Below are 14,232 nucleotides of genomic sequence, written 5' to 3' on the forward strand. Positions count from 1 at the left end.
CTATGGTTTTTCCAGTGGTCATGTATGCATGTGAGAGTTGGACCGTGAAGAAGGCTGAGCACCGAAGAATTGATGCTTTTGAACTGTGGTGTTGGAGAAGACTCTTGAGAGTCCCCTGGACTGCAAGGAGATCCAACCAGTCCATCCTAAAGGAGATCAGCCCTGGGTGTTCTTTGGAAGGACTGATGCTAAAGCTGAAACTCCAATACTTTGGCCACCTCACGCAAAGAGTTGACTCATCAGAGAAGACCCTGATGCTGGAAGAGATTGGGGGCAGGAGGAGGAGGGGACGAGAGAGGATGAGATGGCTGGATGGCATTACCGACTCGATGGACATGAGTTTGGGTGAACTCCAGGAGTTGGTGATGGACAGGGAGGCCTGGCGTGCTGCAATTCATGGGGTCTCAAAGAGTCGGACACGACTGAGTGACTGAACTGAACTGAACCACTAAGAAGAGTAGTAAAGGCAGAACTCTTTAGATTTTGATGGCAACCTATTCCACATATGGGAACTTTGCTCCACACCATTTATGAGGTGACTTGAAGGGCTACTAGTTTTGAGTGGGGTTCAAAGCAAGACAGAGAGCTGTAGAGCACATCCAGACTATGACTGAAGTTATCCCATCTCTAAAGTCACACCACACACACACACAAACACAATGAATCCAAGGTATTTACAGAATATTGATTAGAATATTGTAGAGAGCCTCTAGAAAACCCCAGTAGAACTGTTAACACAGACTCGAGGTTCTGGAGCAAAATTCTGCCAAATGTGGAAGAGAATGACTTGTCATTTGCCAAGTGGGCTATAAGGCTTGAGCACAGACCCAGCACTGACTATGGGACACGGAGCCTATCCATCTAGAGCTGCTCATCTTGGCTGGGCATTATCAGATCCATTCAGTCATAAGACGGCGAGGACACTGCAACAATCCGCTGTACAATGGGGAAGTGCAGATTTGGTATTAGGCCTGAGCAGATCTGAAAGACACTTGGTAATTAATTACATCAAGTGGTGGTCCAGATTGTCTATGCCCTTTGCTCCAGCGCTTTTTCCCTCAACTCATATCTATAACCTCACGGGAAACTTTCCAAGACAAACTGACAGAGGAACAAAAACTCAGGTCTGATTTTGAATACACCCTGGATATCTGATATTAATGTACTTGATACATACTAAAATATTTACAGTGAAATTACATAATATATGCAACTTGTTAAAAATATCACGAGGAGGGGAAAGGATGGGACAGGCCATGCTTAAGGAGGGAGTGGCCATGGTTAAGCATGAGTGAGGGATAGATGAGAGTTCATATATTATTCTATTTACTTAGGTGTACATTCTAAATTCTCTTTTTTTTTAATTTTTATTTTTTGGCTGCACTGGGTCTTTGGTGCTTTGTGCAGGCTTTCTCTAGCTGTGGTGAGCAGGGCTTCGCTGCAGTGATGGGGCTTCTCACCGAGGTGCTTTCTCTCGTTGCAGAGCACAGGTTCTAGGTGATCGGGCTCAGTAGTTGGGGCTCTTGGGCTTAGTTGCTCTGCTGCATGTGGGATCTTCCCAGATCAGGGGATGAACCATTGTCCCTTGCATCGGCAAGCAGATTCTTATCCACTGTGCCACCAGGGAAGTCCCCTAACTTCTTATCTGGTCCAGAGATGGGTCAGCACGATACACTGAGGTTATCATGATACACTGGGCTGCTGCTGTATCACAGCCTTGCTCAGAGGTGGCCCTAAAGGACACCAGGCAGGGAAACACATGGAGGGCCAAGCCTTGAGCATCACACCTAGTTGTTCACTTTATATGGCAGAAGCGGCCTGAGGTTGAGTATACATGGAGTTCTGGACAGTAGTGGTGAATGGCTTGGCGAGTTATCAGAGGCCTGAAGAAGAAAAGCTTGGAAAATCAGAGACAAGGAAGTATGGGAAAGAAAACATTGGTGGAAAAGAATTAGAGTGACTTTTGTTTCCAGTAATCACATTATGTTCCTAATGGTGAAGCAAGGGTTACTTGGCTTTTTTTTTTTTTTTTTGGCCACGTTTCACAGCATGTGGGATCTTGTTTTTGTTTTTGTTTTTTTAATGTTTATTACTTATTTTGGCTGCGCTGGGTCTTAGTTTTAGCACACTGGATCTTCCACCTTTGTTGCAGCTGAGGCATTTGGATCCAGTTTCCCAAACAGGGATTGAACCTGGACACCCTGCATTGGGAGCTCAGAGTTGTATCCACTGGACACCCAGGGAATTCCCGGGCGCTTTCTTTCTTGAACATGTTTTCATCTAAGACTCTCAGCTTTTCTAATCAAAGCTAAGGAGAGTAGAGTCTGAAAGTAGCTCTTCCTTTCATGGAAGTCTTAACCTTGCGGTGCCCAGAGCTCTGTTCTCTGCCTCTTCATTCCCTAGGTTAGCTCCTCCATTAACACACTCATGTCCATAGAATTTTAATCTCCTCCCCACCGCATTCAAGTCATGTATCTACCCACCTGGCGGACATTTCCACTTAAATATGTAACAGGCATCACAAATTTAACATAGTCAAAACCTTCCTTCTGTATCCACCCCTTTTATTCCTTTTCCAGGCTTCTCTATCGCATAAATGACAACTCATCATTCCAAGTATTCAGGTCAAAAATCTAGCGTCATCCTTGACTCCTCTTTCTCTCACACATCATACCTTCTATCACCAAATCCTGAGAGCTATACCTTCAAAATATATTCCAACTCCAAACATTTTCACCACCTCTGTAGCTATGACCCTGTCCCAAGCCACCTTCACCTCTTGTCTAGATTATCAAATAGTCTCCTCCTCCTCCCTTTGCCTCTATCAATTTTCAACTCAGCAGCTACAGTCATTCTGTAAAAATATATTTCTGGGGTTTCCGTGGTGGTCCAGTTTAGAATCCGCCTTCCAATGCAGGGGGCTCAAGCTCAGTTCCACTAAGTTTCCACACACTGTGGGCAGCTCCAGGGCAACTCAGCCGCGAACAGCAGCTGGAGAAGCCCGCGTGCTGCGACTACTGCATGCAGAGCCAACGCTCTGCAACAGACACCTTGCAGCGCAACTTAGAGCCAGCACACCCAAAAAATAAAGGTGTTTCTGATCACACGACTCTTCACAATCCTCCAGTGGTTTCCCATTTTGCACAAAGTAAAAACCAAAGTCCTGAAAATATCCTGCAATGCCCTACACGTCATCTGGGCTTCTCATCCCTCTCTGATCTCACCTCCTTCCACTCTTCCTTGCAGTGATGCCACTGCAACCATTCTGACCTAGTTGTTCTCCCAGAATTCCAGGCACTCCTCGTAGTCTTTGCACTTTCCGTTCCCTTGGTCTGTAATGTGCTACTCCCATATGGCTCATTCCTTCTCTAGCTTCCCATCTCTGCTCAAATGCTACTTTATCAGTAAGACTTCCCCTGCCTCCCACAATCTCTCCCTTTCCCCCGTTATACTACACCAAGGGTTTTCACACGCTGATTTCAGGACCCCTTTCCACCCTTAAAAATTGAGGACCTCAAACAGATTTTGTATATATCTTTCAATATTTACCTTGTTAGAAATTAGAACATTTTAAAATATTCATGTATTCATTTGAAAACAATAGCAACCTATTAACAAATATTTTTAATAAAAATACAGTATTCAAAACAAAATTAGTGACAGCACTATTTACCTTTTTCAGTTCAGTTCAGTCGCTCAGTTGTGTCTGACTCTTTGCAACCCCATGGACTGCAGCCCACCAGGTTCCTCCATCCATGGGATTTTCCAGGCAAGAGTACTGGAGTGGGGTGCCATTGCCTTCTCCAATGGACATCATTAATTAGAGATTAATATTTGTTTAGTTTCTTTCTTGTTTTTAATTTTTAAATTTATTTGGCTGCACCGGGTCTTAGCTGCTTAGCTGCATGTAAGATCTTTAGTTGCGGCATGGAACTCTTAATTATGGCATGCAGAATTTAGTTTCCTGAACAGGGATTGAACCTGTGGTTCCCTGCATTGGGAGCTCAGAGTCTTAACCACTGGACCGTCAGGGAAGTCCCTACAGTTTTACCTTTTCAAATTAAAATTTACATCCAATGAAATGCATAAATCTTAAGTGTATCATTTGATAAATTCTGACAAATGCATACACCTGTGTAACCCAAACCCTATATCAAAATATAGAGCCATTAAACAGAAAGTTCCCTTTACTTATTCCCAGTCCAATTCTTATTCCCACTCCATCCCCCGAGGCAATTGTTGTTCTTAGGTTTTCTTCCATCGTATATTAATACTGCATGTTTTAGAGCTTCAAATAAATCCAGTGATACAATGTGTGCTCTTTTCTGCAAGATGTCTTTCCCTCAGTATGATGTAATGTTTTTGAGATTCATTCACGTTGTTGCATGTATCAGTAGTTTATTCCTTTTTATTGCTAAGTAGCAATGGCACCCCACTCCAGTACTCTTGCCTGGAAAATCTCACGGACGGAGGAGCCTGGTGGGCTGCAGTCCATGGGGTTGCGAAGAGTCGGACACGACTGAGCGACTTCACTTTCACTTTTCACTTTCATGCATTGGAGAAGGAAATGGCAACCCACTCCAGCGTTCTTGCCTGGAGAATCCCAGGGACGGGGGAGCCTGGTGGGCTGCCGTCTATGGGGTCGCACAGAGTCGGACACGACTGAAGCGACAGCAGCAGCAGCAGCACTCTATTACTTGAATGTAAGTTTATCCTGACCTGTCATTATGAAATGTCACTCTATCTCTAGCAGTATAATTTGTCTTGAAGTCCACACCATCTGATATTAATACAATCCCTCTAGCTTTCCTCTGCTGTTAGCATGGTAGTTTTTTCCCTACCCATTTACTTTTACCAAAATATATTTTTACAAGTAAAGTCTGCCTTATTCAGACTGACTCCTGAGTTCTTCCAACACAATTCTTAAAACAGTTTCTTTCTACCTGATAAGGTAAGATATTCCAGGTTCATCTTGCATTTTTCCTGCCAGAGAACTGGAAATAGTCATTTCTTCAAGGAACTCTGCTTCCTTTAGTTGAAAAAAGTGGCACCTAACGGCTATATTCTGGGTGCTTCAGAGTTGATCCGTTTTGAGGCCTTTTCAGTGAACACGACTTTCTGAGAAAGGTGTAAGCTCAGTGTAGACTCACTTGATTGCCTGTGGATGTCCAGTTGTTTTAACAGTTTGGAAAACACTATCCTTTCTCCATTGGATTGCCTTTACTCCTTTGTCAAGGATCAATTGACTATGTGGGTCTATTTTTGTGTTTTCCCTTCTGTTCCACTGATTTGTCTTTCATCAATACCACACTTGATCAGTGTAGCTTTATATGAAGTCCTGAAGACCTAATAAGTCTTCCTCATTCTCTCCCCTCCTCCTCCTCCTTCAGTAGTGTACTGGCTATGCTAAGTCTTTTGCCTCTTCATATAAACTTTAGAGTCAGTCTGTCAGTATTGACAAAGTAATCTGCTGGGATTTTGATTGGATTGCATTGAATCCATAGACCAAGATGGGAAGAACCGACATCTGAACAAGACTGAGCCTTCCTTGAGACTTCTCTGGCAGTCCAGTGGTTAAGAATCTGCACTTCCAATGCAGGGGATGTGGGTTCCATCCCTGGCCAGGGAACTAAGATCCCATATGCAAAAAAAAAAAAAAAAAAAAATCCCCAAACCCAAGATTGAGCCTTCCTATCCATGAACATGGAATATCTTTTCATTAAGCATGATTATAAATTCTTTTATTGAATATATTTGACAAATAACATTGTGTACATTTGAGATGTGTGTGACATATTTTGTTATGTTACTTTTGGTATCTTTATATTTTGTACTGTGATTGCTATTGTAGTTATACTTACCATATTACATAATTATGGTACATACTGTGGTCTACGTTCATTATAGGGTACATCAAGATCACTAAGGCTTATTTACTACTTATTGAAAGTTTGTACCCTTAAACAACATCACTTTTTTATCCCTCCACTCCCATCCGCTAATAATTACCATTTTACTTTGTGTTTTTTTAGATCCCATAAATAAATGATATCATACAGTACCTGTCTTTCTCTGACTTCTCTCACTTAGCATAATGTGCTTGAGGTCTATCCATGTTGTCACAAATGGCAAGATATCCTCCTTTCTTATGGCTGAATAATATTCCATTCCATACCACATCTTTTTTATCCATTCATTCTCTGAAAGGCATTTAGGTTGCTTCCATATCTTGATTATTGGGAACACTGCAATAAACATGGGAGTGCACTTCTCTCTTCAAAATACTGTTTTCACTTCCTTTGGGTATATACCCAGTAGTGGAACTGCTGGGTCACATGGCATATCTATTTTTAATTTTTTCAGGAATCTCTCTATTGCTTTCCATAGTCACTGGACCAGTTTACATTTCCACCAACAGTGTTTAAAGGTTCCTTTTTCACCCACGTCCTCACCAACAACTGTTATCTTTTGTCTTCTTGATGCCATTCTAATGGGAGCATAACTCTTAAAATTTTAAGTGTGAATGAAGAGATCACTGGCTAAGGGAAGAGGGGACCCCATTCAGATCTTATTCAAAAATTGCATTTTAATGAAGACGATGAGATGATGAAACAAACATACTTCCAGACGTAACATATCCTTCCTCTTTCCAAGCAGTTGGGTCAAAACCTATGCACAAATGTCAGAGCCTCTTTCTAAAATTACTTTATTTCTCTTTTCTCCACAGATAATAGCTTAATCAAAAATTTTCAATGCCCAACCCCAATTCCTCAAGCTTCATTTCAGCCTTATTCCTGCTATCTTCCTATTTTAAAACTTTATTTTTAATTGGAAGATAACTACAATATTGTGATGGTTTATGACATACATCTCTGTGCAGTCTTCCTTTTTCATACAGAATAAAGAACTCTCTCTGGAAGCAGATTCAACATGGCACTCACCTTCTCCTGTCAGACCAAGTCATGCACTCATTTTCTTCTGCAAGACCATCAAAATCACAACCAACTGTTGAACAACCATCAACAGGAAGACACTGGAACCCAACAACAGCAAAGGACTAGGAATCCCCGGAGAATTTTACTTTGAAGGGCAGCAGGATTCGACTGCAGGACTTTCACAACTGTTAATTGGTTATACCCCAATACAAAATATTAATAAAAGTTTTTTTAAAGAAAGAAGTCTCTGAAAAACCATTCAAAGAGTCAAAGCCAATGTGAAATTCTCTTCTCAATCACTGCTTTCTCACCTTCTCATCTCTGTGTCCAGGCCTAACTCTCCTTTTATCTTCTCCACATTCCATAGGAAAATAAGCTTCTGGAAAAAGGGCCTAGTCTCAGTCTCAAGAATAATTTGCCAACGCAAATGTATAAGAAAGTGGTGATCTAATGAGATTCAAATGACTAAGCCAACCTCTGGTGTCCGCTTCTCAAACACTGAAAACATGTGGCTGGATTTGAACCACCATGAAACCTAAACTGATTTCCCAACTCAGAAATTTCAGGATGCTGTCGCTTGGTGCTTCAAGCTCAAGACTAGTCCCTCTCTACAATATAGCTAAGATTTACCCATTGCCTGTCTTTATTTCTAAACCCTTTATCCAGACCCTGGTAGTTTCATAGGGGTCTCTCCACTTCCATCCTCCCTCCACCCCAAAATGTTTTGCCTATTTTGTATCCTTTGCTCCCTGAAAGCCTCCAACGGCTTTCCAGTGCTTCAAATAAAATCAGAGCTAACAGTTGCTAGCAGAACAATTCCCCAGGGAAAGCTGTTCTGTTCTCAGCTGCTCCACATTCTGCTTCACATCACACTCTACATTCTGGGGGTAAAAAAAAAACCTCTTTTCCTAATTTTTGATGACTTATTCCCCTACCTCTAGCTTTTTGCCCAAGCTTTCCAACTGACATGGAACTACCTTACCTCATCTGCCCAGGCCATCCAATGTAGCTCCTTCATCAAGTGGCACCACTTCCTCCGGCAAGATTCCATGACTGATCCAGTATCCTAATAACCGCTATCTCTGAACTTCCATTCCCTCTTAAGGTACTGCTAAATTCTACAATGAACTGTCTTTTCTGCCTTACTAGATAGTAAACTCCCTCCCCACAATCTCTCTCTCTTGTAATATGCGTCCCCAAGTGCCTTGTACAGCACTTTGCACTCAGTGAGCAATACGATCTTGTAAACTAACCAGCCACATATAGAATATTTAAGCCCAGATCCCATCAATGGTTTACTGGGAGGAGAGAAGGGAAAACATACATAATAACTCTGTTCCATGATTCATTTACTGAATTGGGGCAGGTGACTTAACAATAGATTGCGAGATAAGGCTGGGAGAGAAGAGTTCTTGCTTTCTTTCCCAGGAGCCAGTTGCGTCATGGATGCTTGTAAATTTTCCAAAATAGCCATCTGTTGTTGGGCAAGCTGGGTCTGAAGCTGGAGATTGGCATACATACATTCTAGGAGTCCTAGGCATTCCTTGGGCTTGTGGTCAATACCTGAAGGAAGAGCAATGGAGATGCAAAGGGGACAAAAGAGATTTTACAATTGTACTGAGATGGGAAATGTTCTAATAAGACGACCCCTCTAACTTTTCTGGGCACACTCAACCCAGATGCAACTATGCTCAACTGTCACCTTCTCTATGAAGCCCACCTGGCCTGCCTATTTGAAACAAATACACTGGAATTTATTACTCATTCCCTTGCTTCACTTTTCCCCTTAGTACTTACGATTATTTGGTGTAACTTATAATTACTTATTTAACTGTTGGCTAATTCCCCCTTCTAGAATGTAAACTCCAGGAAGACATGGATTTTTGTCTGATTTGTTCACTAGTGTGTCCCAGGCATCTAGAAGGATACTGTCATGTAACTGTTCAACAGATATTTGATAAGTGAATAAAATGGTTTGAGATTGAGGCCTAACCTCCCTTTCAAGGGCTCTGGAGATGCCTCAGCCTTCTCTCTGACCTGACACAGTAAGGTCATCAGCAGTGGCTTGAAGTTCTTCCTGCTTTCTAACTTCAGCCAGTCTTGCTGCACCCATTTTTAATGTTTTTAACTACATTATACACATCCAGCTCTGCCAGTTAACCCTGGCAGTTATTTATATATTGTATATTCATTGGTCTTGACTTCTTTGTTAAACTCTAAGGTACCCAAACTCAGGAGTTATGACTGTCTAGGAGATCAGTCCTGGGTGTTCACTGGAAGGACTGATGCTGAAGCTGAAACTCCAATACTTTGGCCACCTCATGCGAAGAGTTGACTCATTGGAAAAGACCCTGATGCTGGGAGGGATTGGGGGCAGGAGGAGGAGGGGACGACAGAGGATGAGATGGCTGGATGGCATCACCGACTCGATGGACATGAGTTTGAGTGAACTCCGGGAGTTGGTGATGGACAGGGAGGCCTGGTGTGCTGTGATTTGTGGGGTATCAAAGAGTCAGACACGACTGAGCGACTGAACTGAACTGTTTGGCTTCCCACAGGTATGCTAAACACACACTGATTTCTCTGTGGGAGGATGAATAACTGAAATGCAAAGAAACTGAGCTAATAGTTACTATTTCTTTCCCTAGTCACTTTTTAACTAACATTACTAAACAAGCAATGAAAGTCTTATTTCAGTCCTGCCAGTCTAATTAAAGGCATTAATAAGCAAAACAAACAAACAAACGAATTGGTAAAATCAGGAAGAAAACGAAATCAACAGAACTGAATAATCAACAAACTACCAGCGAAAAATCTAAAGGTGCCTGGACCCAGAGGTCAGCACCAAAATCAATAAAAGAAAGCTCCAGCCACCTCGTCCATAAAACCCTCCCCGCTGCTGAGTATATTTGGGAAAGCCACCCTGCCTCCTTCCTTACCTGAAGGCAACTTTGTTGGCAGGATTTTCAGGAAAGTGACTGGTGGGGAACTTGCTTGAAGATTAATAAAGCTGGGGGAGGGTTTGGCTCGACAAAGAGGCACAGTATTACCCTCCTCTTTGGCTGGAACAAAATCAGAGGCAACTAAGTCAGAGTTCATTCTGACAAGGGACAGCCTAATTAGAATCCTGCATCTGGTCTATGAATGCAAGCGCTGAGGCCCTGGCCTGAATGTCTCTAAAGAAAGTTATCTAAGACAAAAAAAGAAACCACAGTGAGACTAAGGGAAACCAAGCAGAGATGGGATAAGCTAAAATCTAACTTGCTTACATTTTACAAGTTCGTATTGATCTGTGCTACAGGCTGACTACTGCGCTGAACGCTACAGCATAAACATGACCTAAGACATGGTTTCTTAGGTGTTTAATACCTAGTTAGGGAGACAAATCACACACTGGGGAAATGGTGATATAGCAACACAGGACATAAACAGTGATTCTGATGGTCTTGGGTGAAAATAAGTCCTTTTATCTTTTAGTTATACTGAAATGTGATTAAATGTAAAAATGAATGTTTTTGAAAAGGCAAGGGAGAGGTATCAACATGAGTACAACAGACAAAGAAGATGCCAGGCAGGTGGAGGATATTTACTGGACCTTGAAAATAGGAAGCTTTGGATAAGTGGAAAAGATAATTCAAGTGGGAGAAAAAAGATGGTACGAGCAAAGATAAGGATGCAAGAATATGGCTAGAATGATAAGGAGCCCTAGGAAAGTGGCCAGAATTAGGGTGGGGAGATTAGGATGGGTCATGGAAGACCCTTTCCAATATAAATCTGAGACTCTCTCAGAAAATCACTGAGCCTTTTTAGGGTTAGAAAATATGATAAAATTTTTAATCAACACATTAGGATTAAAATGGGTTGAACATGGAAGTTCTTAATGGGGAAAAATAGATTACCTTTGGCAAAAATACTTAAGTTAGAAGGAAATTTTGATTTGTAGGAAGAAAATGATGAGTGTTATATGAGACATTTGTTATTTCTGTCTACTGAGCCACCGTTCCTCTGAGAAGCTACTCGTTTCCCAGATTCTAGGTCATACATACATCAGGCCCCTCTCCCTATTCCAACAGGAATGGACATGTGACCCAATATAGGCCAGTCATGGTAGCCTATCCCACTTGGCAACTGGGACTGACCCAAGGGGTAAGCACATGAGGCAAACTGGGCTTGTCATGCCTTGGGACTGATAGGTAGACTCTGTGTCCAAGCTTGCTTTCCTCAATTTGCTCTGCTGGGAAGATGTAAAGCTGGGGTCAATGAAAGCTAGTGAATTTGGCTGGCATCTTTGAGAAGCAGGTATAAGCAAGAGATTAGAGAGAAGAGACAGTATAAGAGAAAGAGAGAGATATATGCAGATAGCTAACAGGCACTGAATCCCCAGTTCTAGTCCCTGTGGTCCTCATCACTCTTATTCATTCTTATTCTCCAGCTATCTCATCAACCCTCCCAACTGCAAAAGCATCTGAATTTCCTTTTTCACTCAAGGAAATCTGAGTTTCAGTAATGTCATATTAACATAAATCACATTTTGGACATACTGGATCTGAGATGAGACAAGGCAGTCCAAATGCCTAAAAAACAGCCAAAGACCTGGCACTGAGCTCAGGTGAAAGGTCAAACTTCCAGGCCAGACACAAAGAGGTGATGAAGGAGCTGCAAGAATCAATTAGCTCTCCAAGGTCAAAATCTGGGAGAGAAACCTGGACCTTTGGGGAACTCCTCCTTCCCAAAGTTTGCAAGAGAAAAAGGAAGTGGTGAGGTAGACTGAGGAGGGTTTTTCTGGTGGTCCAGTGGTTAAGAATCCACCTGCCGAAGGAAGGGACATGGGTTGGATCCCTGGTCCAGGAGGATCCCACATTCCTCGAAGCTGCTAAGCCCAAGTGCCACAACTACTGAGTCCACGCTCTAGAGGCCGGGAGCCACAACTACTGAAGCCAGGGCACCCTAGAGTCTGTGCTCTGCCACAAGGGAAGCCACTCTGCAATGAGAAGCTTCTCTGCAATGAGAAGCCCCTGCACTGCAACTAGAGAGTAGAAGAAAGCCCGTGTGCAGCAAGGAAGACCAAGCACAGCCAACAGCAAGTAAGTAAATAAAAATTAAACATAAAAAAGTCCAAAGAAGAGCAATGGATGGAAAGGCAGAATATCTGGCTCCATGAAAGAATTAAAGGGATCAAGACAGTGGAAGTCCATAGTTCACTGTTATAATAAGATCAAAGAAGATAGAAAACTGAAATTTACTCATTCATACATATAAGAGATAGCTTGGTGCTTCTATATATCAGCCATTAAACAGACATGGTTGCTATTCTCAGAAATGACAGTATTACACTGTAGACAGTGAGTTTTCTACTGAACTGTAAGGTTTGAAGAGTACATTATACACAATCCATATTAAAAGAAGTACATTGATGACTAGACGATGTATAATAGAGTATGAGATTGGGTAGCAGCAAAAAGGAAGAACAGAGAAAATAAACGTAAAAAGTGATTTACATACATTATCTTATACATTTTTCGTACTGACCCTATGAAGTAAGTAGCCTTATCTGCACTTTTTTGAGAAAATTTAAGTTAGGAAATTTGCTCAAGATTTTTCAATGAGGCAGTGCTGGAATTAAATCCAGGCCTATAGACTCCAAAGTCATGTTCTTTACCACTGCACAATATAATCTGTGAAAATAGCTAGTTCACTTATGCTCAAGTTAAGACAGTACAGACCTCTCAGATAATCTATCCCACCTACAGTTAAGTAAACAGGCTCTGGAGTCAGATGGTTTCAGGCATTTCCCTGGCCACTAATGGGACTGTCCCACTCAGTTTGATAATCTGTTCACTCAAGTCAATAGCATGTCTTCTGTCCTAAGTATTAAGAGGAGATGCAAAGGAATAATAATATACTTTTCAACTTATAATTACTGAGTATCTACTATTTAATAGCTCCAGTTCTAGGCACTAGGAATACAAGAACGTTCCATTTAGCGGGAAATGCGTTAACAAATACAAATACTTTCCGACTAAGTAATAGGAAAAAACCATACATACAACTAGCTTCATTTTCCCAAAAGCTGGGCAATTAAGAAGGTCTGGTTTTAAGGGAGAGGAAGCAGGGCATCTGACACACACCTCTTTTGTTAGTAGGATGACTAGGAAGCTGCTCCATCTGAACATCCACAGGTGTGGTGCCTGGGGAAAAAAAAAAATCATAGCAGCTCATGACTGACAACCCATCTTACTGTTTTACTATTAACAATTTCTTAAGTTCTCCCCAGTAGAGCTCAGGCTGTTCCAATTTGGAGAGGAAAAAGTGTGAAAGGATGTACTGTCTTAGTTTATGGCTAAATAGAAGTAACTGTTCTTGAATTGTTTTTGGTCTCACGGCCCTTCCTTTAGTTTGGAAAACAGCTATTTCCTTTTTTTCTGGACAAAAGAGTACTTTAACCACGCCTAAACCTTAAGAGTCTCCTATGAACGGGCAAATATTCTGTGTTCTCTCGTTTTAATTTCTGTAGTATCAGTCCTTTTCCTATTCTGTAGGGTTATTTTAAAACTCTTGCTCTCCAGCATCTCCAATGAACCTGCAGCTGAGGCGATGAGGAGGGCACGGGAGGGAATGGGCGTGGAGAAAGAAAATCTTGAGAGCGCTACAGGGAACACTTGTTTTGGATAGGACAACTCGGGGAAAAACTTAAGCCATCACCTCCTGGTACCGCTGACAGCCTCAGAATAAAGCATCTGCCTAAGAAAGGGAAAGTCCACGCAGAGCAACGAGTCAGAGATAATAAACCACAATTCCCAGCGCGCCGGGAAGGACAGTCACCGCTCAGCCCAGTCGGATTGGACTACAACTCCCATTTCACCCGGCATCAAACCGGCCAGGTCTTCTCTCGACAGCCGGTTTAAGTCCCGCCCCTCTATGCCTCCCCGTTGCTAAGGCTGGAACGAAAGCGTGGAACTGACACGCCTTTCCTGACCTTCGCGGCCCGAGAGAAGCCTAGACGCCAGAGTTTAATGACCTCACCTGCGGTGTTAATCGAAAGCCTCAGCCCCAGCACCCACCCTTGTAGTTGATACACATGCGCAGTGGCGTGCCGGCCAACTGCCGGAGCCTCGGCGCTTGCGCTGAGGTTCGCGCCGCACGCGGCCGGGAGCGGCCACCCTATTGCGCAAGCGCCTGTGCCCTCGCATTTCTATCATCGTGCTTTCTCTATCTAACTTGCCCTGCGTTCTTACGCAGGGGGTGGGGCTAAGAATGTCAATTGGTGTGTTTTCGTGCCGGTCAGTGAGATGCATGC

General features: G+C 42.6%; 1 protein-coding gene across 1 annotated transcript; it reads right to left on the reverse strand.

The window, feature by feature from the left end:
- Window positions 1-8,276: 8,276 nt before the first annotated feature.
- On the reverse strand, window positions 8,277-14,085 carry TSACC (TSSK6 activating cochaperone). Its single transcript, XM_052637870.1, has 4 exons — window positions 13,959-14,085; window positions 13,064-13,123; window positions 9,875-9,997; window positions 8,277-8,498 (listed from the first exon to the last, which is right to left on the reverse strand). The coding sequence occupies exons 2-4, from the start codon at window positions 13,098-13,100 to the stop codon at window positions 8,281-8,283; spliced, it is 378 nt and encodes a 125-aa protein (XP_052493830.1). The 5' UTR covers window positions 13,101-13,123; window positions 13,959-14,085; the 3' UTR covers window positions 8,277-8,280.
- Window positions 14,086-14,232: the final 147 nt, after the last annotated feature.

This window comes from Budorcas taxicolor, chromosome 3 (genome assembly GCF_023091745.1).
Source record: "Budorcas taxicolor isolate Tak-1 chromosome 3, Takin1.1, whole genome shotgun sequence".
In the NCBI taxonomy this organism is placed as follows: domain Eukaryota; kingdom Metazoa; phylum Chordata; class Mammalia; order Artiodactyla; family Bovidae; genus Budorcas; species Budorcas taxicolor.

What these genes read in the sequence shown, in the direction of transcription:
- TSACC (XM_052637870.1), bottom strand. Translation starts at nt 13,100, where the DNA reads ATGGAGCAGCTTCCTAGTCATCCTACTAACAAAAGAG. An exon ending in TCATCCTACTAACAAAAGAG is followed by an intron (nt 9,998 to 13,063) that starts GTGTGTGTCAGA and finishes ATTTTGTTCCAG; the next exon opens with CCAAAGAGGAGGGTAATACT. An exon ending in GCCAACAAAGTTGCCTTCAG is followed by an intron (nt 8,499 to 9,874) that starts GTAAGGAAGGAG and finishes CTCTTCCTTCAG; the next exon opens with GTATTGACCACAAGCCCAAG.